At 37.0% G+C, this 26,318-nt stretch overlaps 1 protein-coding gene across 1 annotated transcript in view; it reads right to left on the reverse strand.

The window, feature by feature from the left end:
- The window catches only part of eIF3c (eukaryotic translation initiation factor 3 subunit c), a 210,768-nt gene that overhangs the window by 72,146 nt on the left and 112,304 nt on the right, over positions 1-26,318 (reverse strand). The window contains exons 13-14 of the mRNA XM_090369631.1: positions 9,306-9,584; positions 9,091-9,216 (exon numbers count right to left, since the gene is read on the reverse strand). Coding sequence (XP_090225757.1) covers positions 9,091-9,216; positions 9,306-9,584 — 405 coding nt within the window. The remainder of the gene's footprint in view (positions 1-9,090; positions 9,217-9,305; positions 9,585-26,318) is intronic.

The raw sequence follows: 26,318 nt of genomic DNA on the forward strand, positions 1-26,318 counted from the left end.
AATAAAGTAATTACTATAAACCTGTATATAAATTTCATTATTGCGATCTATGTGAAGTCAGGATTGCAAACATCATACCAAAACATGCTGAGATGAAGTGAATGGCAACAATTGAACTAATGCACACCAGACCAATTTGTACTAAAACTGAACATAATATTTAAACTTCAATGTATATGTTGAGATGCCTATACATAATTAAAATCATGGCCAAGTGTTCTAGGACAGATGAAAAACCAAAATATTACTGGAATGATATGGTAACTTAGCACGTTGTAGATTTGAAATATTTAAGAAACATACATCACAACCAAGTAATCAACAATTTTACAAAAGCACAAGGTCTAAAAATAAAGCACATCTAGGCAAGTGCTTTTGTTTTCATTTGCCATTTAAATAAAAATTTTTACATTATATGATCAAAAGTATTCACACACATAGGTAGTTGTCAAAATGGCTTTTTAATTCAAAAACCTAATACCATGAAACCTCCCAGTAACAGACACCAATGGTAGGGACAGTAAAACATGCTTTAAATTTTATGATAGTATAAGCATAAAAAGTACCCTGATTTTAATTTAGAACAGTATAAAAATAGGAAAAATTTTCTGATTATACTTGCATTTCAGTTACAATTAAGAGTTCAAAAATGCTTGATTAAAATTTAACAAAAAATAAGAAATTTTAGATTGGATAGTCATTTACTAACAACAAGGTGGATTTGGATGTCTGAAACTACTGTTAGTCTAATCAGAGAGGCATTATTTAGGTTTTCAGGATAACTTGAAAGGTCCTTCATGCTTATTTCATCTTTGTCACTCTCAGACTTACCAGTAATTCCTATCTCAATTTCTGAATGTAATATTTACAGAAGTACCTTAAGTATCTCAATTGATAAATAATATTCACTTTTCAAACCACAACTGTTTAGTCCTTGCAAATAAACATTTAGGAAAATTGACCCCGTCTCTCATTGCTTCTAAAAAAAAATTCACAATTACAAGTTTATCTCAATATGATATGTAGAACACTTCCGTATGATACTCTCCAGAAATTAAAACACAAACAATTAATGAAATGCAAACGTTAATGAAAAACACTTTTTTATAACGAGGCCAAAATACTTACTTAGTGTCCAATGTAATTATACGAGACTATTAATTGCAGAAACCATCGAAATTAAATTACATGAGAATTCTGTTAACATTCGCTGGCCATATCTAATCTCAGACTCTTAGTGCTTGAAGCACATGCGCAAAGACAAATAATCCCTATTTAAGTTCCATGCTCACCCCTATTCGGTAATTTTCATTATTGTGATCACAACTTATGGTCGAAAAGCATTGTCAGCCTCAGGAAAAAATCGTTTTGTAATTGCGTTAAATAGACTTTTAATTGTGTTCATTTGATTTAATTATTGTTAATTATTTCTTACTGTAATGTAAGATTTTCGATTTTTTTTAATTGTTTGTGTTTTAATTTCTTGAGAGTATCATACGGAAATGTTCTATGAATTATATTGAGGTAAACTTCTCTTATTCTTTTACAAATATTGATATCAATGTAGAATCTATTGAACATTATAGCTCTGGTTCATACCATCACAATTACAAGTGTATGAAGTTAAGATACATGAGTACCAAAAAAAAAAAAAAAATCACAATTACAAGTTTAACTCGATATGATACGTGGAACACTTCCGTATGATACTCTCCAGTTGTTTTTGTGGCTTGCATGATACTACTACAAAAAAATGGCATCTTATAAAGGTTAATCTGCCATTTATACAAAAGACAAGATTGCGCTAACAATCTGTTTCAGATTTGTAGATGGCACTGTCTCTAGGGACAATATTCAAGCAAAACAGTTGTAAAGTTGTTTAATGTAAACTGCTGTTTGATAAAATGAAGTTAGGGGGTGCATGTTAACCTTTTAGCAATTCTATTTGTTTGAAATTAGCATTAGTTCAGACATATGATACAAGAAAGCAAACTCATACAGCATCAGCCAAAAAAAAAAAAAAAAACCCCTTCCCATTTCACCCATCCGGTCACTCCAAATGTTTGTCTAGTTCAGCCTTAAATTTATTTAAGTTATCAACTTCCACAATAACAGATGGAAGCCTGTTCCAGCAATCAACTACCCGCTGGCTAAAGGCAAACTTCCGCACATCTATTCTACAACTGTCTTTCCTCAATTTGAATCTACGCCCCCTCAAGGTTCTTAATCTGAGCAAGCGGAAGTATCTCGTCGGCATGAGCATGCTCAAAACCATTCAAGGCCTTATACACCTCGATCAGATCACCTTGCAAGTGCCTAGTCTCCAGATGCTGCAACATACAGAATCTAAGCCTTTCTTCTTAAGCGTACCGCTTTGTTCCTCTCACAAATTTTGTTGCCCTTCTCTGTACTCATTCTAGCAACTGTACATCCTTCCTAAAATGAGGCCTCCAGACTTGCATGCAGTACTCAAAGTGTGGCCTGACCATTGCCTTATACAGAGGGATAATCACCACCTTGTCTCTGCTAGCAATCCTATATATTATTGACAAAACTACGTGACCTGCTCTGGCAGCCCATCTGCACTGCTCAGAGAACTTCATATTTGACTGCACAATTACCCCCCAGTATCCATTTATTACTGCCATCTCCCACTCAACAATCTCTTTATCCATTGCAGCAACTTGCCCTTAATGTCATACCGCTCCAATTTGTACAGCAGTCTTCCATGTGCAACAGTATCAAAAGCTTTCCTGGATTCCAAGTATGTGATATCAAAATTATTTTTTGCATCTAGTTCCTTTGTGACTACATCACAGTATCCAATCAAATTTGTCACACAAGACTTCCCTTTAACAAACCCATACTGTGTCTCAACTATTACTGCAGTCTTGTCTAGGTGATCCTGTATCACTTCTTTAACCAGTGACTCCATTATTTTCCCTGGAACAAAAGCTAAACTAACAGGTCTATAATTATTTGTGTCACCCTTTTCACCCCCCCCCTTTGTGAACTGGGGATACATTTGCATGTATCCCCAGAACTAGACAAACATTTGGAGTGACCAGATGGGTGAAATGGGAAGGGTTTTTTTTTTTTTTTTGGCTGATGCTGTATGAGCTTGCTTTCTTGGGGATACAGTCCATGGGGACCTCCTCTGACTCTAAGGATGCTCTCATAATTATGGCTAAGGGTTTGCTTACTTCCCTTGCTGCCTCCTTAAATATAACTGGATAGAATCCATCTGCCTCAGGAATCTATTTTTATGTTTATGTTTAACTTCAACAGTTTCTCGCCCACTTTACTCTCCGTTATTACAAAATCACTTAGCTCCCCCCCCCCTGTTATAGTCTGATAAACTTCTGGCATTCCCCTCCTTGAATAACTCCTCATGTGTGAACACAGATACAAAATACTCATTCAGTTTATCAGCTACCTGAGCATGATCATCAATAGTTGAACCATCTATGTTAAGTGGCCCAATCTGATTCATCCCCTTCCTTCTATAGTTTACATAAGTAAAGAACTCTTTGCTGTTTTTCTTTGCATCCTTTGCCAAAGATTTCTTGTAATCTGCCTTCGCCTGCCTAACTTCCTTTGTGACTTGATTACAGACTAGCTTATATCTGCCATATGCTTCTAGGTCGCCTGATAATTTATATGCATCCCATGCATTTTTCTTCTCTGTCATGAGTCTCACTAATTCATCTGACATCCATTTAGGCCTGAACTTTGAAAAGTATTTCTTAGTTGGTATGAAAAGCCTAGTAGCCTCCATGATTAAGTCCCTGAAGGCTTCCCATTCAGAATTCACCACTTCAGAATCAGACATCAGTTGATTCCACTGTATAGAATTTAAAAACTGTCTGAGACCTCTGTAGTCACAAAAACAAAACCCTTCCCTTCCCTTTATCCTTGATGGTAGTTACATCTTTAAGTAAATCCCACATCAGTACACTGTGATCACTGTCATCTAGTGGTTCCTCAATGCATGAATAATTACTGTTGATGATCAGATCAAGACTATTACTCCCTCTGGTTGCCCTCCGAACATGTTGCTGTAGAAAACAATCCTTCAATAAATCCACAAAAAGTCTTGCTAGTGTGTGAGTGACCAACCGACAAGTTCCAGTAAATATCTGGAAAGTTAAAATCCCCATTACAAGACATTCTGATTTACTGGCCCACTCTATTTCTCTGCACAACTGGTTTTTGTTCTCATCAGAGTCATTAGGCCTATAACAAACTCCTACTCTCATTTTCCCTTTTCCAGTGTTTATGTCACACCAAACAGACTCAACATTGCACTGTCCACCCAACTGAATGCACTTCCTTAGATTTTGTTTCTTAAGTAACAGCATAACCCCTCCTCCCATCCTACCCTGTCTCTATCCTTTCTGTACACATTGTACTCCCCAAATTCCAATTCTGCACTGCTTATATCTGTGTGACACCATGTCTCTGATATCCCAACAATATTAGCCTTTGATGTCTTGATCAGCACTTCAAATTCATCAAATTTATTTACTATACTTCTAGAATTGGTGTACATGCAAGTATACATGCACCTGTTCTTACTCTTAGTTACCCTAACACAGCCCATAACTTGTTCCATGATGACTCCCAGCAACTGACCATATTTGCCTGCTGCTCATTACAATAGCAGCAGTGCAAGAATCACATTCGCCTCTGCCTGTGGCTACTGTTAATGTTTTAGTCTGTGAATCCCTCCCAAAGCTAGCAGTTTTCCGATCAACCTAACACTACCTCAATAGCATTAGCAAATATGCTTGCACCCTTTCTATTTAAGTGTATCCCATCCCTGTAGAATTAAACTCACTGTGAAGGCAATTTTTAAGGTTTTTTTTTTTTTTTTTTAATATATCATATAAGATGTCTTACCAACATTTAAATTTTTCAAGCAAAGCCTTTGTACACTTACTTTATGTTCATGGTACTTCCCGAAATCCAAACTCTCCATCTGTGTCTGTCTAAGATAAAAAAAAAAAGACTGCACCCCCCCCCCCATTTTAGCTAAGAATAGATGGAGAACATAAATACACTACAACTAAATTTTACCCCAAAAAAAAAAAGATTTCTAGAACATCTTGCCTCTTTACAGCATTGTATGTGAATCCACATACAAAGGGTACTAGGAAAGTTTTGCAATACAGCTTTGTTTATTTAATTGTTTCAAAGTAATTTCCTCTACATTCAATACACCTCTCCATCCTCCGAAACCAATCTTTAAACCAGTTCTGCCAAGTTTCACTAGGGAGTAAAGCACACTCGTTGTCCCAAGCCGTAGAAGGTCCTCATCACTGGAAAACCGCCTCCCTTTTAGCTTCATTTTCACATGCGGGAACAGTGCAAAGTCGCAGGGAGCAAGGTCTGGACTGTAGGGAGGGTGCTCGAGAAGTTTCAGTCCTGTCGTGGTCAAATATTCGGTGCAGGCTTTGGCGCGGTGAGCTGCAGCATTATCGTGATGGAGGTACCAGGTGTCCATTCTTGACTTTGGCCACAGGTTCTTCATAGATCCAATGACTTTAGGCAGGCATTGTTCAGTATACCACTTAGCTGTGACTGTCTTCTGCGTGTCCAAAACGACACGTTCCACAATTCCACTCGATTTGAAAAATACAGCTATCATTTTCTTCTTTACAGATCGGGATTTTCTGACAATTACGGGTGTGTCGTCATCATCAAAGACCCAAACTTTGTTTTGAGCCTTGGTCGGCAGATCGTAATAGTACAGCCAAGTCTCGTCACCTGTCACGATGTTGTTCACATACCGAGATTGTCCCTTATCAAACTTTTTTAACATCTCCCGGCACCAAGTCACACGTCGTGTCATCTGCTCTTCAGTCAGTTGATGCGGCACCCAGAGAGAACAAAGTTTCTTCACGTGCAAATGATCTTGCAGAATTGAACGAATTGCTGGTGCATTTAGGCTCAAAGTATCCTCTATCTGTTGGTAGGTCACTCGCCTGTTTTCGTCAAGCATTTTCCTCACAGCAGTAACGTTTTCCTCCGTAACTGATGTTCGTGGCCTTCCCGGCCTCTCAGAATCCTCCAGAGTGAAATTTCCCCTTTGGAATTCTCTATACCACCTGAATATCGTTGTACGATGTGGACAATCATCATCTAGCACAAGAGTCATTTCTTCTAAGCACTGGTCTATGGTTAAATCACGCACGAAATTATACCGGAAAACTGTCCTTATCTCATTTCGTGACCACGATGCCATCGCAAGCACTTTACACTCACTACTAATGAATAACTGAGCCCATCGACTTGGCGTTTTTTTTTTTTTTTTTTGATTTGGTAGTTGTTGGCGCATCGGCTTCTGTGGCCATATTGCACCTCCCAAGGTTTTTGCACTACTTTGATCCAAGCCCGAGGCGGGAATCGAACCCGCGACCTTTGGGTTGCCGGGCAGGTACTTTACCCACTCGGCTAGCCCGGTCGGCTTCGACTTGGCGTGGCGGCTACTATGCACGTATGAACATGTCTCAACATGCAACAACAAGCAGCTTCCTGTGATTCATTGTTGCGTCATATTGCAAAACGTTCCTAGTACCCTTTGTACTCTATGATTTTCAGATTAGTACTTTTAAGTAATTTCTGTCAACACTGTTTGTTTGTTTGTTTGGTTTTTAGGAGCATTAGCAACTAAGGCCATATTGCTCCGGAATATGCGGTGGTCATTCCTTGACCTTTCCGCATCCTCCGTATTTGGTGGTGACGGGCTCGAACCCCGGTCTAATCAAGAAGCGTGTGCTACGCACTGCTGCTCCTTCCCACCTGGCTACGGAGGCGCCATGTCAACACTGTCTGCTAAACTATAACTCTGCAGTGTCCACTATTGAGAGGGTCCATTAATGGGAGGTGTCTGATAAGGGAGACACTACACATAATAATAGTACCACCTCTGGCCTGTATGACAGCCTCAACCATCCCGGGCATACTTTTTACTAACTTCTGGTAAGTGTTAAGCACAATTTGCCTCAATTCCTCCTGCAGGGAAGGTGGCAGAGCTGGTTTGGAAGAAGATATTCTTAATTTGGCATTCCAATTCATCCCACAACCATTCACCAGGTTTTTAGATCTGGACTCTGAGCTGACCAGTCCAACTTGTGTCATTTTACTGACATAGTCCATTTCTCTAGTATTGCAATAGAAATTGCCTAGTGGTGCACAACTTCCCAAAATATCCATGAAGGTCACAGACATCATGGATTCTGGCACTACTACCAAGGTGTTAAGTGCAAACCATATGACACTGCTCCATACCAACTGATGACTCACGCCTCTTCCTTCTGCAAACTTTATGGTCAAGATGATACTCTCAGACAAGGAAGTGCTCTTGAGACAATCTCTTCAACAAACCACTGGAATGAAACTGGAACACATTTTGTAGTAAGATTCACTACCACCACAGCACTTTCTGCCACTGTTCTAGAGTCCTTGAATGCCATGAATGATAACAATCCAAATATTTTAGCAAATATCATGGTTGAGAGGATACACTCTGACAGGAAGTTATCGCCAGACAATCTTCATTACCAAGTGTCAATGGGAACAATGAAACACTGTGTAGCAACATTTGTCACCCTTCTACCACTCTAAATGCTGCTTTATATTAGTTATTTTTTTATTATTATTATTTTTTTTGGTAGTTGTTTGCGCATAGGCTTCTGTGGCCATAATGCACCTCCCAAGGTTTTTTGCAGTATTTTGATCCAAGCCCGAGGCAGGAATCGAACCCGCGACCTTTGGGTTGCCAGGCAGGCACTTTACCCACCCGGCTAACCCGGTCGGCTATATTAGTTATGATATTGGGTTTATGCACAACTGCCCTACCACTGAACCTACAGCTATGAAGCTCCCTACAAATGGCTGAGGTACGTCCCTGTGGCCTCTTGGACCTGCTCTGTGGTTCACTGAACACACTCTATCAGTTTGTGAGGCCATTCAGATCCTCTCTCCCCCTTCTGAGGTATTAATATAGTTTTACATCTTAAAAAAGCTTGTAAAGTAATTCAATTAAAGCAAATTATTAAGTTTAATTTAGCTGTTTTATTTTCTCATTCTTGAGTAATTTAAATTATTTATTTAATTTTTTTAATTTTTTTTTTTGGACCTAGAACTTTTTGTGGGCCCTAGCAAAATTTACAGGCTTCAGACACTATGCCCAATGGATAATTTAATTCCGAGTACTGATTTGGTATCCAACCACTATCCTACGCTGAATGTCAGCAAGTTCCAATTCACAATTCATACTGGCTTCTAGCTTTTAATGTACTGCTATGCACAGGCAGACATACAAGATTTATACTGGCATATCTGAACTGATGTGCATGGAATTTTCTGACTATTTGTAGAGGGGGTGGCTGAATACTTTAGGTCATGGTGCACACACTTTAGATGTGGTATGCATTTTTCAAAAATTTTTTTCATTAATTGCAATGCTAGAACATAGAACTAATGCTCTTATCATTGAGACATTTACCTGTAATATATTTTAATATTAATTAAGAAACTTTAGTTATACTTTGTTCAAATGGCTGTATAAAATATAAATCATAAGCTATTAACTATATGATGAATATATCATTATTCTACACCATATGGGCCCCTAAAAGTATACTCTTGCTTAGGGCATAGAATATGGTAAGTTTGCCACTGACCAGGACCTCCTGAAACGAATCACAAGTGGTGAGGTGCTACATCACAGAGAACATACAGCCTCGGTGAGCATGGTACAGTTTCAGTTGGAAAACCTAACATGACACTAAACAGTGCCTCCTGACCTGAGAAGTAGAAAGGTCCTGTGAAGCAAAGAGTTGTACTACCTTTGCAGTTTAGCACAGGCAAGTTGAGAATATTGCTTACTGGGGTGTATCTTCTAGCAGCGAAGTTTGAAGTAGATGCCGCAATGTGGGACTGCTTCTGAAGGTTTGGAATGGAACAACTTTATATACTGTACAGAACTTTCATAATGACATCCTATACTAACATAGGCTGGCAAACTGCCATTTGAACATACTAAGTAAAATGGATCTAATAACAATAAATTTTAAAAATTACCTGTGCCAGTAACTCTTTAGCCCTCCCTCCACTCTGAATATCAAGTAAGGCATTATGGGCATCTTTAATATTGCCATGACGGAAAGCACATAATCCAAGTTGCACCAAAGCTCTATTATACATTATCTGAAAGATGTAAAATATTGTAACTCTGTTGACTGAGAAATAAACATTAAATAAAAAAATCTACTTTTAGCATTACCAGAAATAATTACCTGGGTGGGCACATCAGAATGCTGGATAGTATCTTGTAAATGAGACATAAGCATAAGATCCCTAGCTTCGAACCAGTTATCATGGAGGGAATGGTGATATATATGACAAAGCATTGCTTGTGCACGTATTCGGTCAGTATTATCTTTTGCATATATGAATTTACACAATCGATCCATGATTTCTAGACTGGTTTCTTGGGGAACAGTAATCTCATCTATCAATTCACCATTTGCTTGAGCAGCAAGAAGCCTTTTCTTTTTAAACACATTGGGATCAAACTATAAAAAGAAAAATTAAAAAAAAAATAAATAAATCCAATAAATTTTGTAAAGGATATAAAATACTGAAATACCTCTATTACCTAATAAAAAGCAAATTAACCAACAATTTAAAACTGACTCAAAAATATAATACTGTTGATACTGCTAGTGATATCATAACTAGACAAATATCCAAATCCCTGATTCAAAGCCACAGCACATGCAGATGCATATTTAACAAGTAAATAACATCATTCTGCAGTACCATATCAATTTATCATGCAAAACATGTATCGCAGTATCCTGGATATGAATCTGTTTGGATATTTGAGAAGAAAGAATCAGTAGACTATATATGCCTGGCACAGTTCAAATCAGACAGCTTGTACATGAGGATATACACATGTCTATACTAAAGAGTGAAACTGTTTAGTAGAACTGTCTATACTAAAGAGTGAAACTGTTTAGTAGAACTGTCTATACTAAAGAGTGAAACTGTTGTAAATAAGTTACTGATAAATCTAAACTTGAGTTTGAAAAATTTAAGGAGTAGAAAACTTGCTTCTTGCTGAAATAGTAGCTGAGCATTCTGGTCTCCTGGCCACAACTTCCATCCATCTATACTTCACTTCTGTTGGTTCTATTGATCCTTATTTAAAGACGGAGCTCACTTACTAGCATCTTATTTTCCCCCAATAGAAATTGATAGTTTTTTGGTTATTCTCACCCAGCCACCATACCAAATGTGCATCTGGTCTTCCAAAAAAAAAAAAAAAAAAAAACATTAGAATTGTGAACAACCTTGCTAACAAGAAGTTTCCAGGCTCTGATGACATTTCTTCATTTATCCTTAAAACCCATGCACCACAGTTAACAATTGCTTTGTGTGTCACTTTTTATGCTCTCTTATTCTGGTAGTGATTTTGTTTCTGCATGGAAATTTGCTCATATCCAACCTATTCCTAAAATGGGAAATCTTTCCTTCCAAAGTAATGGAGACATCAAATACACCAGCCACCAAACTTTACATGAGAAAAGGCATTCAGGAGAAAATGAATGTGTGAGGAATCATTAATTAATCCAAATGTCCTATTTTAGATACAGTCTAGGGGTTTACAAGAAGTTCTGATCTCTCATACCTCTTAAACACATCCATCCTGCTGTGGAGTATCCTTTCCTACCCAATGTTGGAAGCATAGTCCGTGACAGGGCAGATTTGTAGTCAGCAGTTTTTCAGAAATAAAGCATGCTGACAGTGAAAGAATGAACTTGCTATTTCTGATGCAGAGGAAGCAATATTTGTGACATGCTTATATCAAGAAAGGTAAGATAAGGGTAAATGTAACCTTATTTGTAAAGCTGAGGGTTGTTGGAGATGTGAGCAAACCCTTAAAGAGTTAGCAAACCCTTTTTTTTGCAAGTAATAAAAGATAGGACTGGATTTTATTGGATGGAAATGAACTATATTTTCTTCTAATCACTGGAGAACTGCCAGATCAGCATTTAACAAAGTGGTGGTGGATATTTGAGAAATTGTAGCTTTTCAAGCAGAAGGGATTGTTGAATCATACTGCATTGTGCTAGATTAGCAAAACCACAGATAAGATTTACAGTCAATGGAAAGTCATTACAGGAACAAAGGAGTGGGTGAAAGTACAGACTCTCAAGGAATATCTTACTTCATCATTGACTGTAAATCTTATCTGTGATTTTGCTAATCTAGCACTGAGAAATTAGAGGACACAGGGCCATTTAACATTAAACAAAAATATGCAGCCTGCGAAACTTATGTGAGGCCTCAGAAATGTGGAGAGCAACTATTAAGAGTTTCTCCAAACTTTATTCTGGAATTTGTTTAAAGGTGAGTGACATATACAGCAGGTCCTCGTTATAACACTGTTTTTATAGTATAACCCATATCTCTCTCTTCCTAACGCTGTCACAATTCACTATAACGCTCCTTTACCCGTGTACAGATTGAATTTTTGGCATGTTTAACGAAAATATTTCATCTGATGTAGTCGATAGCTTGAAAATGAATAGCAAAGTTTCCCATGCTGACTTGCGAAATTTTCCCACGCTCAGTGAAATTTCTCCCACAGTAATTTAATTACACTGACTTGTTACGATCAATATTTTAAAAAATTAGCAAGTATATTGCTTGCAATATTTGCGTTATATGCATTTATCCGAAGTCTAGTCATCCCTCGGTACAGTGTTAGACATCGTCTGTAACGGACAGTTTACTCGAACATTGTATCATAATTAATGCAACCAATGCAGTTACATTTTCTTACCTTAGTAGTGGCCTACTAAAGTAAGAAAAATACTGAATATGAAAATTAAATTATATGTTTTGAAGCGAATTGATTCCTTTCAACGGCAAGTGGATGTGTGCAATAATTTAGGACTGGCAGGTTCAACTGCAAAAACAATTATAAAAAATTTATTTTAGCAGCGGGAAACATAACTGTTCCAATGCAAGCAACTAGGCCGGCTATTATAAATTGAAATGGAGAGACTTCTAAATAATTTTATTGAAGATAATATCCAATGCACAATTCGATTAAGTTAAATATTATAAAAGAAAAAGCGATTAGCCTATATGACGATCTGAAGAAAGCTCACCTTAAAAAAAAAAAAAAAAAAAAAGTGTAACCATTTAAAGCTGGTAACTGCTGGTAAGATAGATTTAAAATCTAGGGAGAAGCTGCAAGTGCAGATAAAGGAGCCGAGACTTTTAAAGAAGAACTTCTAAAAATTATTGAAGAGCGGCGTTTTCTTGCATCACTGTCAATTTAATGATACTAATACAAATAAAAAAAAAAAAAAAAAACATACTACAGAAGCAGATATGTTTTTACAGAGAATAAAATTTCAAAAGCATATTGTATTTATAATTACAGAAATACAATTATAATATTATAATCTTTCTTATAAATAAACTACAGTAGGCCCTCGTTATAATGCGGTTCGCTCTACACTGATTCGCTATAACGCTGTTCTTATATTATACCCATATCTCACTCTAATGCTCTTTTACCAGTGCACAGATTGAATTTTTGGCATGTGTAACGAAAACGTTTCATCTGATGTAGTCAATAGCATGAAAATGAACAGCAAAGTTTCCCATGCTGACTTGTGAAATTTTCTCCCACACTAATTTAATTGCACTATGGTGCCTTGTTACGTAGTTCCGAGATGAACATTTTAAAAAATGATCAAGTATATTTCTTGTAATATTTGCATTATATGAATTTATCCGAAGTCTAGTCATCACTCAGTACAGTATTAGACATCATCTGCAACGCACAGTTTACTCGAACATTGTATCATAATTAATGCAACGTAGTTACATTTTCGAAGATTAATAATGGCAGATAAGAATTAAAAAGGAACTACGTCTGGACACGGTACGACACCTACTAAAGTAAGAAAAATACTGAATTTGAAAATTAAATTATATTTTTTGAAGGCGCCTCCATAGCCAGGTGGGAAGGAGCAGCAGTGCGTAGCACACGCTTCTTGATTAGACCGGGGTTCGAGCCCGTCACCACCAAATACGGAGGAGGCGGAAAGGTCAGGGAATGACCACCGCATATCCCGAAGCAATATGGCCTTAGTTGCTAATGCTCCTAAAAACCAAATAACAAACAACTAACAATATTTTTTGAAGCGAATCGATTCCTTTCAACAGCTGTTTGTTAGTTTGTTATTTGGTTTTTAGGAGCATTAGCAACTAAGGCCATATTGCTCCGGGGATATGCGGTGGTCACGGGCTCGAACCCCGGTCTAATCAAGAAGCGTGTGCTACGCACTGTTGCTCCTGCCCACCTGGCTACGGAGGCGCCAATCCTTTCAACGGCAAGTGGATGTGTGCAATTAATTTAGGGCTGGCAGGTTCAACTGTAAGAACAATTATAAAAATATAGAATTAATTTTAGCAGTGGGAAAGACAGCTGTTCCACTGCAAGCAACTAGGCCGGATATTATAATTGAAAGAGACTTCTAAATAATTTTATTGAAGATAATATACAAAGCACAATTCTGTTAAGTTAAATATTATTAAAGAAAAAGCGATTAGCCTATATGATGATCTGAAGAAAGCTCACCTTAAAAAAAAAAAAAAAAAAAGTGTAACCATTTAAAGCTAGCAAGGGCTAGTAAGATAGATTTAAAATCTAGGGAGAAGCCGTTAGTGCAGATAAAGGAGCCAAAACGTTCAAAGAAGAACTTCTAAAAATTATTGAAGAGTGGTGTTAAACTTCTCAACAAGTTTTTAACATAGATGAAACAGGACTTTTTTGGAAACGAATGCCTAAAAGAAGTTTCATATCGAAAGAAGAAAAAAAAAAACATGCCAGGCTTCAAAACGGCGAAGGATCGGTTCTTTATTGTTGGGTGGTAACGCTGCGGGGATTTTTTAAAAAAAAAACTTTTAGTTTACTAGGAAAACGGCCAAAGTACAACCCAAAATCGACCAAAGTTACGTAAACTCGGCAGACCAGGGCCATCGGATTAATAAATTCATGATTTTAATTAGCATTTTAAATTTAATTTTGATATGTAATGTAGTTACTTACCACATAATTATATATGTATGTAATGCAGAATATTTTATATGTACAAATTTTTAATATTAAATATTTTGACTGACATTTGTGCGTTTTCGCTACCATTTATTATTGATTAGGAAATATCCTATGGCATAGACCGCGATTCACAAATACATGTTACATTACGGAAACACGCCACTCGCTTAGCACTCTGTTTTTCGGGAACGAATTATCAGTGTTAAGCGGGGGTCACCTGTAATAATAATATAATCTTTCTTATAAATAAAGTAAGAAATAAAAATAAAATCTTAACTGCGTTCAAAACTACACTATAGTAGATTTAACAAATAATTTTCATGTATTAATGCATCTTAATTTTTGCTTTAATGTTTATTTTTAATACAAAAATGTATTATATTATGTATTTCATATTAATGAACATTAATATGAAAATTAGATTTTAGTGCATCTAAAATGTATGTTTCAGGCTGCACTAAATGTTGATTACTAATTCAATGGCCTTTATATATACAGTTGAACTTGGTTATGATAAGCACACGGAAATAACAAAATCACAGCTGTAACGAGCAAAAAGCCATAATGATTTTAATTTATGCATATTCCCATACAATCACTCACTGTTATAATGAGTGTACTACATGGATATATGTACAAATTTTGGTAACTATGCAAATATTTTTAATTGCTTGGGTAGTCGAATAAACCCAATTCTTGAATAGATAGACAAAAATGAAAAGGGCAACTTAGTGGCCGGCTTAGGACCTTGCCCTTTTGGGGACGGGGGCTATAGAATAGTGCACTGGTGTTCAGTTTGTTGCATTACCCTATTTACACATTCTCTTGTAAAGTAATTTTGAACAAGATTACGGCTTTAACAGGGAAAATACTTAAAATTAGTAAAAACGTTTGGGGTATAAAATCAAGTACATTAAAGCTATACTATAAAAGTCTATTTTTGCCTATGTATGCTATGCAGCAGGTGCATGGGGCTTTAGGGTGATTAACAGCATGGTGAAAAAACTATCTTATCCAATCTCAGAATTTTTTCCTTCTTGCCACCTTCGGAGTGTGTAAAATTGTTTCTACTGTTGCTCTGCAAGTTCTGAATGGTCGAATACTTATTTACTATGAAATAATACTGCAGTATCTATTATATCACCGAAGAAGGATCCCTTCTTTGGTGATATAATATTGTTCAAAGTATTGAACCAGCTAATATTGGTAACTATGCTTTGAACATGGATTTATCTGAAAAGGAGGATGTTGCTAGAGTAAGATCTGCGGTTATGAGAACCTGGCAATTGGAATGGAATGCTACCCTTTTGGCAGGTTACATACCGTTTTATTCCTAATGTCTTGGAATACACTAAGCTAAGCAGTTAAAATGGTTTTGTCCCAGCTTAAGTGTCACATTTATGATTACAGGTCAAGGTAGTATAAACTCCAAATTAAATGCACTTAGAATGTCCACATCACCTCTCTGCCCTTGTGCAGCTGTTGAGATGGTCGATCATTTAATCCTAGAATGTAACCAATATTTAGATGTTAGAAATCAGCTTCAGATTTTGACAAATGTATATAGTCACACTGATTTTCCACGGGTGGTGGAAACAAGGGAGAATTTATTGCATTTCTCTGATTTTGCTAACAGTGTGTATAGGAGACAAAAATGCATTGTAAATGTTAATCCTTAATGAGGTGTTACACCAAAGAGTTTATGAGGTTTTCTTGGTTCTGAGTTTCACTGAGTCTTTTATTGTAAGTTGCTCGCAAGAATTGTTGTTAAAAATTAAATCTTGTAAGAGAGGTTAAAATAAGTCCTGTTAATGATATACATTATAGTATTGAATTTTAATGACTATGTACAAGACCAAAGGTATTAACTTTCAGGAAACTTCGTTCTAGAAGATAGTGTCAAAAACACTGTTTTCTTGCTGTTGACATTTATTGTGAATATTTTTCTTTTGGAGACATATGGCAGTTAATGTTACTTGCTGTATATATACGTTGTAGACATATATAATTTTAGAGGTGTATAATTTTAAGCTTGTATATAATTTCATTGATACTGTTTGGTTGCTAGCTTTGCAGCTCTATTCATATACGTCTAAGTTTCTTTAGATTAGAGTTTAAATGTAATAGAATATAGTTTACTATAAACTATTGTAAACTTTTTTCTTCTATTTCAGGTAGCCAGGTGGGAAGGAGCAGCAGTGCATAGCACACGCTTCTTGATTAGACCGGGGTTCGAGCCCATCACTACCAAATACGGAGGATGCGGAAAGGTCAGGGAATGACCACCGCATATCCCGGAGCAATATGGCCTTAGTTGCTAATGCTCCAAAAAAAGAAACCAAATATCTATTTCAGGGGATGTCTATTTCGTCTTCTCCTTATCTTCTATCCAACTTTCCCTTTCCTTTCCTTCCAATCCCCATACTTCTCGTTCTTATGTTGTTATTTGGTTTTTAGGAGCATTAGCAACTAAGGCCATATTGCTCTGCGGATATGCGGTGGTCATCCCTGACCTTTCCACATCCTCCATATTTGGTGGTCGCAGGCTCGAACCCCAGTCTAATCAAGAAGCGTGTGCTACGCACTGCTGTTCCTACCCGCCTGGCTATCTCATTCTTATCCCCACTTCCTTTCCCTAAACATCTTGGGGCTCCCAGGTTTGCCTGATAGCCCCAGTAAGTGTCACTGGTAATAAAGTTGTTCCTGGTGCAACTCCTAGTGGCCAAGATTGGGAGTCGGGGGCAGGGGACCATGTGTCCCCTGACTCCCTCACTTTAGAACTTTGTATGCAGATCACTTCACTGTCATTTTAAAGTAAAATAAGTTAGAAATGAACCCTTCCTTCAGAAACATGTCTACTAACAACAGAAAGTGTATCTCAATTCGCAAAAAAGTTTTCTTTGTTCTCTTCAACAATATCGACATTGTGGAAGAATAAACATGTTTACATAACAGAACTGGAAAAGAACATAACAGAGGGGAAAAAAAAAAAATTTAGAAAGTGTAAGGTTACAAACTTCAATGAGCACTATACAAAGAAGTACTGGATTTTCAATAGACAGTCTGATTTTGAAGTTAAAGTGGAAAAATTTGCTAAACAATTTGGACACAATGATTTTGTATGTAACAACGGTTGGCTAAATTGATTTAAAAACTGAATACAAATAATATGTAGGTATATATTAATATTTTTTCTCTCTCTAATATTTCTTTTGTTTTTTGAATCTATCTTTTTATCAAGTTATTGTCAATTAAAAAAAATAGGAAGTAGATTTAACTCATCATTGATATAGTGAGTAATGGTTATAACGAGGAAATTTTGTCGGTCTCTTGATGCTCTTTATAACCAAGTTCGACTGTATATACATAAACCAATAAATGTTCTTAAAGAAATATCTCCAGAGTGAAAGATTCAAAATTATGAAAATGAAGGGACTTTTTTTTGTTATGGTCCCATATTTGCTTTTCTTATAGTTGGTTTGATGTGAGAGGTGCTTTTTTTATTATTTTTATTTTTTTTAAAATTAGAGTAGCAGTAAGTATATTCATATTTTCACAGACTACTTTAATATGCATCATTTGATTAATTTTTAATAGTATGCACCAGAGCTACAGTGCTCAATATGTTCTATGTTGATGTCAATATTTGTAAAAGAACAAGAGAAGTTTACCTCAATATGATACATAGAACACTTCAATATGGTACTCTCCAGAAATTAAAACGAAAACAATAAAAAAAAAAAAAAAAAAAAAATCGAAAATCTTATATTACAGTAAGAAATAATTAACAATAATTAAAAATCAAATGAACACAATTAAAAATTAATTTAACGAAAAAAAATGCAAAATGATTTTCCTTCCTTAACAAAAAAGGCAAAACGAAACGAGGAATGAAAATCGTTTTGCATTTTTTTCGTTAAATTAATTTTTAATTATTGTTAATTATTTCTTATTGTAATGTAAGATTTTTGATTTTTTAAAATTGTTTTCGTTTCAATTTCTGGAGAGTATCATATGGAAGTGTTTTACGTATCATATTGTGGTAAACTTCTCTTATTCTTTTACAAAGATTAATTTTTAAAAATGAAAGGAGTCGGTACGCTATACAGGTGACCCCCGCTTAACGCTGATAATTCGTTCCGGAAAACAGAGCGCTAAGTGAATCAGCGCTAAGCGAGCTCCGCATTCTCATAAGGTAACATATGTATTTGTAAGTTGCAGTCAATGCCATAGGATATTTCCTAATCAATAATAAACGGTAGTGAAAAGATGCACAAATGTCGGTCAAAATATTTAATATTCAAATATTTGTACATATAAAATATTCTGCATTACATACGTATACAATTATGTGGTAACTACTTACATATCAAAATTAAACTTAAAATTCCAATTAAAAAAATGAATTTAATTGATCTAAATTGATTTAATTTAATTGATGAATTTAATCATGAAAAATGTGTCGATTTTGGGTTTAACTTTGGCCCTCTTCTAAATAAACTAAAAGGGGTATTCATTTTAAATCCCCCGCAGCGTTACCACCCAACAATAAAGTCACCCGATCCTTCGTTCCTTTGAAACCTGGCATGTTTTTTCTTCTTTCAATATGAAATTTCTTTTAGGCATTCGCTTCCACAAAAGTCCTGCTTCATCTATGTTATAAACTTGTTGAGAAGTATAACACATAATACCAATCTTCAATAATTTTAAGTTCTTTTTTGAAAGTTTCGGCTTCTTGATCTGCACTTGCGGCTTCTCCCTAGATTTTAAATCTATTCAACCAGCCCTTAACCAGTTTTAAATGGTTCCACATTTTTTTTTTTTTTAGGTGAGTTTTCTTCAGATCATCATATTACTGGCTAATCTCTCTCTCTCTTTTTATTTTTTATAATATTTAACTTAACTGAATTCTGCATTGGATATTATCTTCAATAAAATTAATTAACAACTTTCCATTTCAATCCTAATAGCCGGCCTAGCCCTAGTTGCTTGCAGTGGAACAGCTATCTTTCCCACTGCTAAAATTAATTCTTTATTTTTTAAGAATTGTTCTTACAGTTAAACTTGCAGGTCCTAAATTATGACACGCATCCGCTTGTCGTTGACGGGAATCGATTCACTTCAAAACGTCTAATTTAATTTTCAAATCCAGTCTTTTCCTTACATTTATAGTCTTCGTACTGCACCCAGATGTTGTTGCTTTTTCATTCTTATCAGCCATTATTAACTCTTAAAAAAACTGGTTTTCTCTTTTGCTCTCGGCATTACTTTTCTTCCAAACAGCTGTCCACTCTGTACAAATTGCAATTCTGCCTTTCCATTGAATATTATTCCCACATCTGAGGGCAGTGCCCGCAAACCTCTCTTGGGCTTCTTGATTCCATTCAGAAGAGGGCAGCTAGGTTAATTAATGACTTATCTCTAACAAAGTCTCTCCACTTTCTGTCTATGTAGTTTCTGCTGAATGCCTTTTCCATAGATACACCTATGGGTACAGTTCTTCTGAACTGGCTTCTATAATTTCAACCCTCTCTTCCAAACCAGTCCAAACATGTTCCGCAATCAGTCAACATCCTTTTACTGTCCAACTTTGAACTCACAGAACCAACTTTTTTCCCCCTCATTTATTCACTCAACTTCCATTTTTTAGAACAACCTTCCCTCATATGTACTTCCTGAAAATTACAATCTACAGAAATTCAAGTTTAATGTAAAAATGTATCTTCTTTCATTTTCTCAACCTGCAACCCATGCACATTTCTAAGAAATATAGTATCTAAAACCTCTCGTTTGAGATTTTCACAAAAAAAAAAAAAAAAAACCCCAATGGTGGTGCACAAGTATCACAGAGGATACTCTAAAAACTAAAAACTGCTAATTACGTAATACAGACCTGCATTTATCTGATAATATGAGTCAAAGCATGCTTGTACACACCTAGAGAATTCTTGTTTGTTGCTGCAACTACTGATGTTGGCAAGACGATCTGAGGGTGGTAACATTTCAAATGAAGAGGTAGATAAAGCTACAGAAAAAAGCCCCTAAATAATTTCAAGGGTTGTGTCAGAGTAGTGAACTACAGAAGAGTACTTAGTCTCTTCTATAGTTCTCTTCTATGTCTACAGTAATTTCAGGAGTGTCATCAATAAAATGGGTGAATACAAACTCCTTGTCAGGGCAACTAATGCTGACAAAACAGAACTACTCTTCCATCATGCAGTATGATTGATGACTTTTGAGGTCATGACGAACATCGTGGCGAGATCCAATCTTCTTTACATTTCGAGGGTACAGCTCTAAAACAGTGTACGCAGGCCAGCTGCTAGTTAGTACACCGGACTGAACCTATTGGTAACTCTCTAGGAGGCTTCCAGATCAGCTAGTGTATAATCTTGCTACCTCTACTCAGCCAGATAGTGACTGGAGGGAGTCCGAGTAGCGTGTATGTGGGGGGACATTGTTGAGGCCACGTTATGTCAAGGATCTGGGTATATTCTTACCACGTGTGCACCAAATCCAAAAATTTCATAACTTCATATAGCATGTCCCCCCCCAAAATTTTTCTTACTATTGAATACACCATGAATTGTCAAACTAATAGAGTAAGCTTATCTGTGAAAAGATCTAACCCTCCCAAACGCTTTGCAATTCATTTCACAAATATACATGGTCTCAATTCTAATCTCAATGATGTCCATTTCCACTTGCAGTCTGCCAAACCCCATGTACTTTTTCTGACAGAATCTTAGTTATTGGTTGATTCAACTACTGCTCATCTCAGTTGCCCAAATTATTCACTGTATGATTCCTTTCACCTCAAAGGTGGTACTTGTGCATATGTCCGTTATGATATTCCCTGTCAGAGACTTGGTAATTTCGAATCTCCTCTGGCTTAAAATCTCTGTACCTCATTGTGTCAAATTCATCTGTTGTCTCTACCGTTCTCCCAATTCCACTAATCACTTGGAGCTCTTTGACCCCTCTCTTTGCAACTTGACTTTCTCCAGTCCAACTTTCCTAACAGTGAGGTAATTTTCCTTGGTGATTTCAATGTTCACAACTCCAGCTGGCGTCCATTTTCTAGTCACACCGACCGAGCTAGTTGAGATGCTGAGGTTTTTGCAATTACTAACGACCTTGTATAGATTGTTCATTTACCTACAAGAATACCAGACAATCCTAACCATACAGCCAACACACTTGATCTTTTTCTCACAAACAACCCCTCTAAGTACACGGTCAACATTACAAGTCCTTTAGGCACCTCAGATCACAACTTGGTGATTGTCTCTTCTCCAGTGGAGCCTTTATTTCATGGCTATTCCCAACCTCGTATTGTATGGCATTACAAGAATGCAAAATGGGAGATTTCTTTTCTTCTGTTCCTTGGTCGGATTATTGTTTCAAAACTTTTGATGTCAACGTTTGCTCAGATCGTGTCAGCGAAATTATTCTTGTAGGAATGGAATCCTTTATCTCACACTCCACTTTAAAATCTTGTCCTTTATCTAAACCTTGGTTTTCCAATAAATGTGCTAAGGCTGTTCAAGAGAAGAATGTTGGATACTGTAATTGGCTTGTTTCTAATTCTTCAGTTTCATTTTCTGCCTACACCAAAACTTGCAACAATTGTAAAGCAGTTATTAATCAGTCCAAACTAGGGTTTCAACAGGCTAAGAGTAGAAAATTTGTGTCTTGCCCTAATGGTAGCCAAGCATTCTGGTCTCTTGCCAGGCGCCTCCGTAGCCAGGTGGGAAGGAGCAGTAGTGCGTATCACATGCTTCTTGATTAGACCGGGGTTCGCGCCCATCACCACCAAATACGGAGAATGCGGAAAAGACAGGGAATGACCACCACATATCCTGGAGCAATATGGCCTTAGTTGCTAATGCTCCTAAAAACCAAAACAACAACAACATAGTCTCTTGCCAAAGCTACTGGCTGCAAATTTTGCCCACCTCTGTCCAAACCAGATGGTTCTGTTGTCATTTCGGCCAAGGATAAAGCTGACCTGCGAGCATCCCATTTTTCTTCTAACTCATGTATTAATGGGCTTGGTAAAACACCTCCCACCATTCCCAACACGGTCCGTTCAATGCCTCCTGTAGTCTTCCGTCAAAAGGATGCCAGAAGGATTTTGACGACTCTTGATGCTATGAAAGCTCCAGGTCCCGATGGTATTTCTCTACTTGTTCTCAAAACCTGTGCTCCTGAACTTACTCCTGTTCTTTGCCGCCTTTTTCACTTTCTTATTCCAAAGGTCTTTTTCCTTCTGCTTGGAAATTTGCTCATATCCAGCCAATTCCTAAAAAGGGTAACAAATCCCTCCCATCCAATTACCTCTACTCTTTCTAAAGTAATCGAGAAATCAATTAACGGCCAACTCTTAAACTATCTAGAAACCTTCCGTCTTATCAATGATGACCAGTATGGATTCCGTCAGTGTCGATCCACTGGTGATATTCTGGCTTATGTTACCCATTTATGGACTAATTCAATGGAAAAGTTCGGTGAAACACAAGCAGTTGCTCTTGACATCTCAAAGGTTTTCGATCGTGTTTGGCATAAAGGTCTTCTAAACAAGCTTCCATCTTATGGTTTGCAAACTGATTTTTGTAATTAGTTATCCAGTTTTCTCTCTGATCGCTCACTGAGGGTGATGGTAGATGGCTCTCTGTCTTCTAACTTTCCACTAATGCCGGTGTTCCCCAAGGTTCAGTTCTTTCCCCCACTCTTTTCTTCTTGTATATTAATGACCTTCTTCCATTGACTGGAAATCCTATCCATAGTTTTGCCGATGATAGCACATTGCATTCCACTTTCCATTTTGAGAAACCTTGTTCTGCTCAATCAGCTTCAACTTCTCGAAAATCTGCTACCAATTCCTTAAATGCCAATCTCCAGGTAATTCTTCAGTGCGGCAAAGACAACTTAGTTGATTTCAATCCTTCTAAAACTCAGTCTTGTCTTATATCTCACAAAAAAGGATCCTTCTGCTCCTATGCTTATCTTTGGTGACACTCTGATTTCTAGGCAAAATGATATATCTCTTTTGGAGATTACCCCGACTTCTACTCTCTCTTGGCACAAGCACATTACAAATACTGCTTCCTCCGCATCTAAAAAACTTGATTTTCTCTTTTGCTCTTGTCTTAACTTTCTTCCAAACAGCTGTTCACTCTGTACAAATCGCAAATCCGCCCTACTATGGAATATTGTTCCCACATCTGGGGTGGTTCCCCCAAAACCTCTCTCAGGCTTCTTGATTCCGTTCAGAAGAGGGCAGTTAGGCTAATTAATGATTCATCTCTAACAGAGTCTCTACACTCGCTGTCTCATAGGCGTACTGTTTCTGCTGCATGCCTATTCTACAGATACTTCCATGGGCAATGTTCTTCTGAATTGGCTTCTATAATTCCCGCTCTCACTTTCAAAACAGTCCGAACCCGTGCGGCTACCAGCCAACATCCATTTACTGTCCAACTTCAAACTCACAGAACCAACTTTTCATCTTCCTCATTTATTCATTCAACTGCCGTTTTCTGGAACAACCTTCCTTCATACATATTTCCTGAAAATTACAGTCTACAGAAATTCAAGTCTAATGTTAACAAATATCTTCTTTCATCTTCTCAACCTCCAACCCAAGCACGGTACTAAGTACTATAGGTTCCAATATCTCTCGTGTTTGGGGTTTACATAAAAAAAAAAACAGAAAAGAAAAGAAAACTAACAGAAATGTGGTGTCACACAGAAATTGAGGATAACAAATTTCACTATGGTATGCATAATGTATTTTGGAAAGATAGCAGGGGTGGCAAGGTTATGCTTCTTATCAGAACAGAATGAGAATGGAAGTAATCTACACACTAGAAGATTGAGAAAAGCATGGTGAAATTCTTTACATGAAGATGGAATGGGCAAGCAAGTACAAATGGCTTATTATGGGTAACGTCATGCAATAAGTGGGATGGGAAACTCACCATGGGGAACAAAATTTTTAAATAAACTATATGATTATTATAGTAAGTTCTGCTATAACGTGCATTTTAGCAAAGAAAATTTGTTCCAATGCAACTGTTATATTAAGGAACAATGCGAGTACAACACTGGCTCGTGCACAATTTCATCTGTGAGTAACACCAGGTGAATGCAAAATCCGGCACCAAGATGAACATACCTGCACAGCAATAAATACAAGTTTACGAAGCTTAAAAAATGTCAAATGTGTGAGTGCTATATTTTCCATTTACTGTAGTTGTATTGGTCGGAGACACGATGTTGCCATTCACTGTATTCACAAGATAACAGGTGAAATTGTAGGCCAACTCATGTTTTCAGGAGCTCACATTTTTCTGTTCGAACAGAAATTTCGTGAGGTGTGATAGTATGAGCACAGGAGTACATTTCTGGAGGTCATTACCATAAAACAATTTGCATTTTTCAGTTTATCGAGTTTTTCTATTAGTGCAATCTATCATAAATGGTTAGTAAATGTTCTTACTGCATTTGCGTTAATACCGATAGCTGTAATTCATGGGTTTTTATGTTATTATGGTGAAATGTGTTTCCCCGTTCATGGAACCTTCTTTTCATTCCTAATTTTTTAGCTTTGTAAGCTGTTATTCCATATCTCACTTGTGCAATTTGTGCATGCCATGTTCAATGTTAATGATTGCTTATCTTTTTTACTGTTTTAAATTTACAATCCAAAAAAAAAAATAAATCAATAAAATGGTTTTGTTTGTTATTTGGTTTTTAGGAGCATTAGCAACTAAGGCCATATTGCTCCGGGATATGCGGTGGTCATTCCCTGACCCTTCCGCATCCTCCACATTTGGTGGTGGTAGTAGTAGTAGTGGCATGTGATGCAAGAAAACAAATGTATGAGCTTATGCAGCATCAGCCACAAAAAAAAAAAAAAAACACACCATTCCTCCAAATGCCTGTCCAGTTCCTCCTTAAATTTATTCAACCTATCAACTTCCACAACGACAGATGGAAGTTTGAACCAGTAATTAACCACCCGCTGGCTAAAGGAAAATTTCCGCACATCTATTTTACATCTGTCCTTTCTTAATTTGCATTTATGTCCCCTTAGTTCGTAATCTGAACAAGTGGAAGGATCTCATCAGAATTCAGCGTGCTCAACCCATTCAAGGCCTTATATACCTCAACAGATCACCACGCAGGTGCCTAGTCTCCAGCCACTGCAATTTGCAGAACTTAAGCCTCTCTTGGTAAGAGGATCCCTTCATTCCCCTCACCAATCTTGTTGCCCTTCTCTGTACACGCTCAAGTAAATCTACATCCTTCCTAAAATGAGGCCTCCAGACCTGTACGCAGTACTCAAGCCGTGGCCTGACCATTGCCTTATACAGAGGGATAATCACCTCCTTTTCCCTGCTAGCAAAATTCCTATATATCATTGACAAAACCCCATGACCTGCCCTGGCAGCCTGTCTGCATTGCTCAGAAAACTTCATATCTGCCTGCACAATTACTCCCAGGTCTTTTTCATTTTCTACCACCTTAAGTGTAGTACCACACAGTTGGTACGTTTCTCTGGGGTTACTTCTACCCATATGTAGTACTTTGCATTTGTCAAGGTTAAACTTCAGTTGCCACTTCTTAGCCCATCTGCCCAAATTATCTAGATCCTGTTGCAGTAGCACACTGCCATTACTGTCATTAACAACCCTGCCAACCTTTGTATCATCTGCAAACTTCGACATTAAGCCTGATATACCTTCATCAATATCATTGATAAATATACAAAACAACAGTGGACTGAACACCGAACCCTGTGGGACTCCACTAATAACCATTAGTCCAAGAAGAGCAGCACCCATTGATTACTACCCTCTGTCTTCTAGCACTTAACCATCCTTTTATCCATTGTAGCAACTTACCCTTAATACCATTCTGCTCCAATTTGTACAATAGTCTTCCATGCGCAACAGTGTCAAAAGCTTTCCTGAAATCCAAATATATGATATCAAAATTATTTTTCACATCCAGTTCCTTTGTAACCACATCATAATATCCTATCAAATTTGTCAGACAAGACTTTCCCTTAACAAACCCATGCTGTGTCTGAATTATTGCTGCAGTCTTGTCTAGATGATCCTGCAATGCATCTTTAACCAGTGACTCCATT

Source organism: Mastigoproctus giganteus, chromosome 3, assembly GCF_048544385.1.
Source record: "Mastigoproctus giganteus isolate SK-2022 chromosome 3, ASM4854438v1, whole genome shotgun sequence".
Classification (NCBI taxonomy): domain Eukaryota; kingdom Metazoa; phylum Arthropoda; class Arachnida; order Uropygi; family Thelyphonidae; genus Mastigoproctus; species Mastigoproctus giganteus.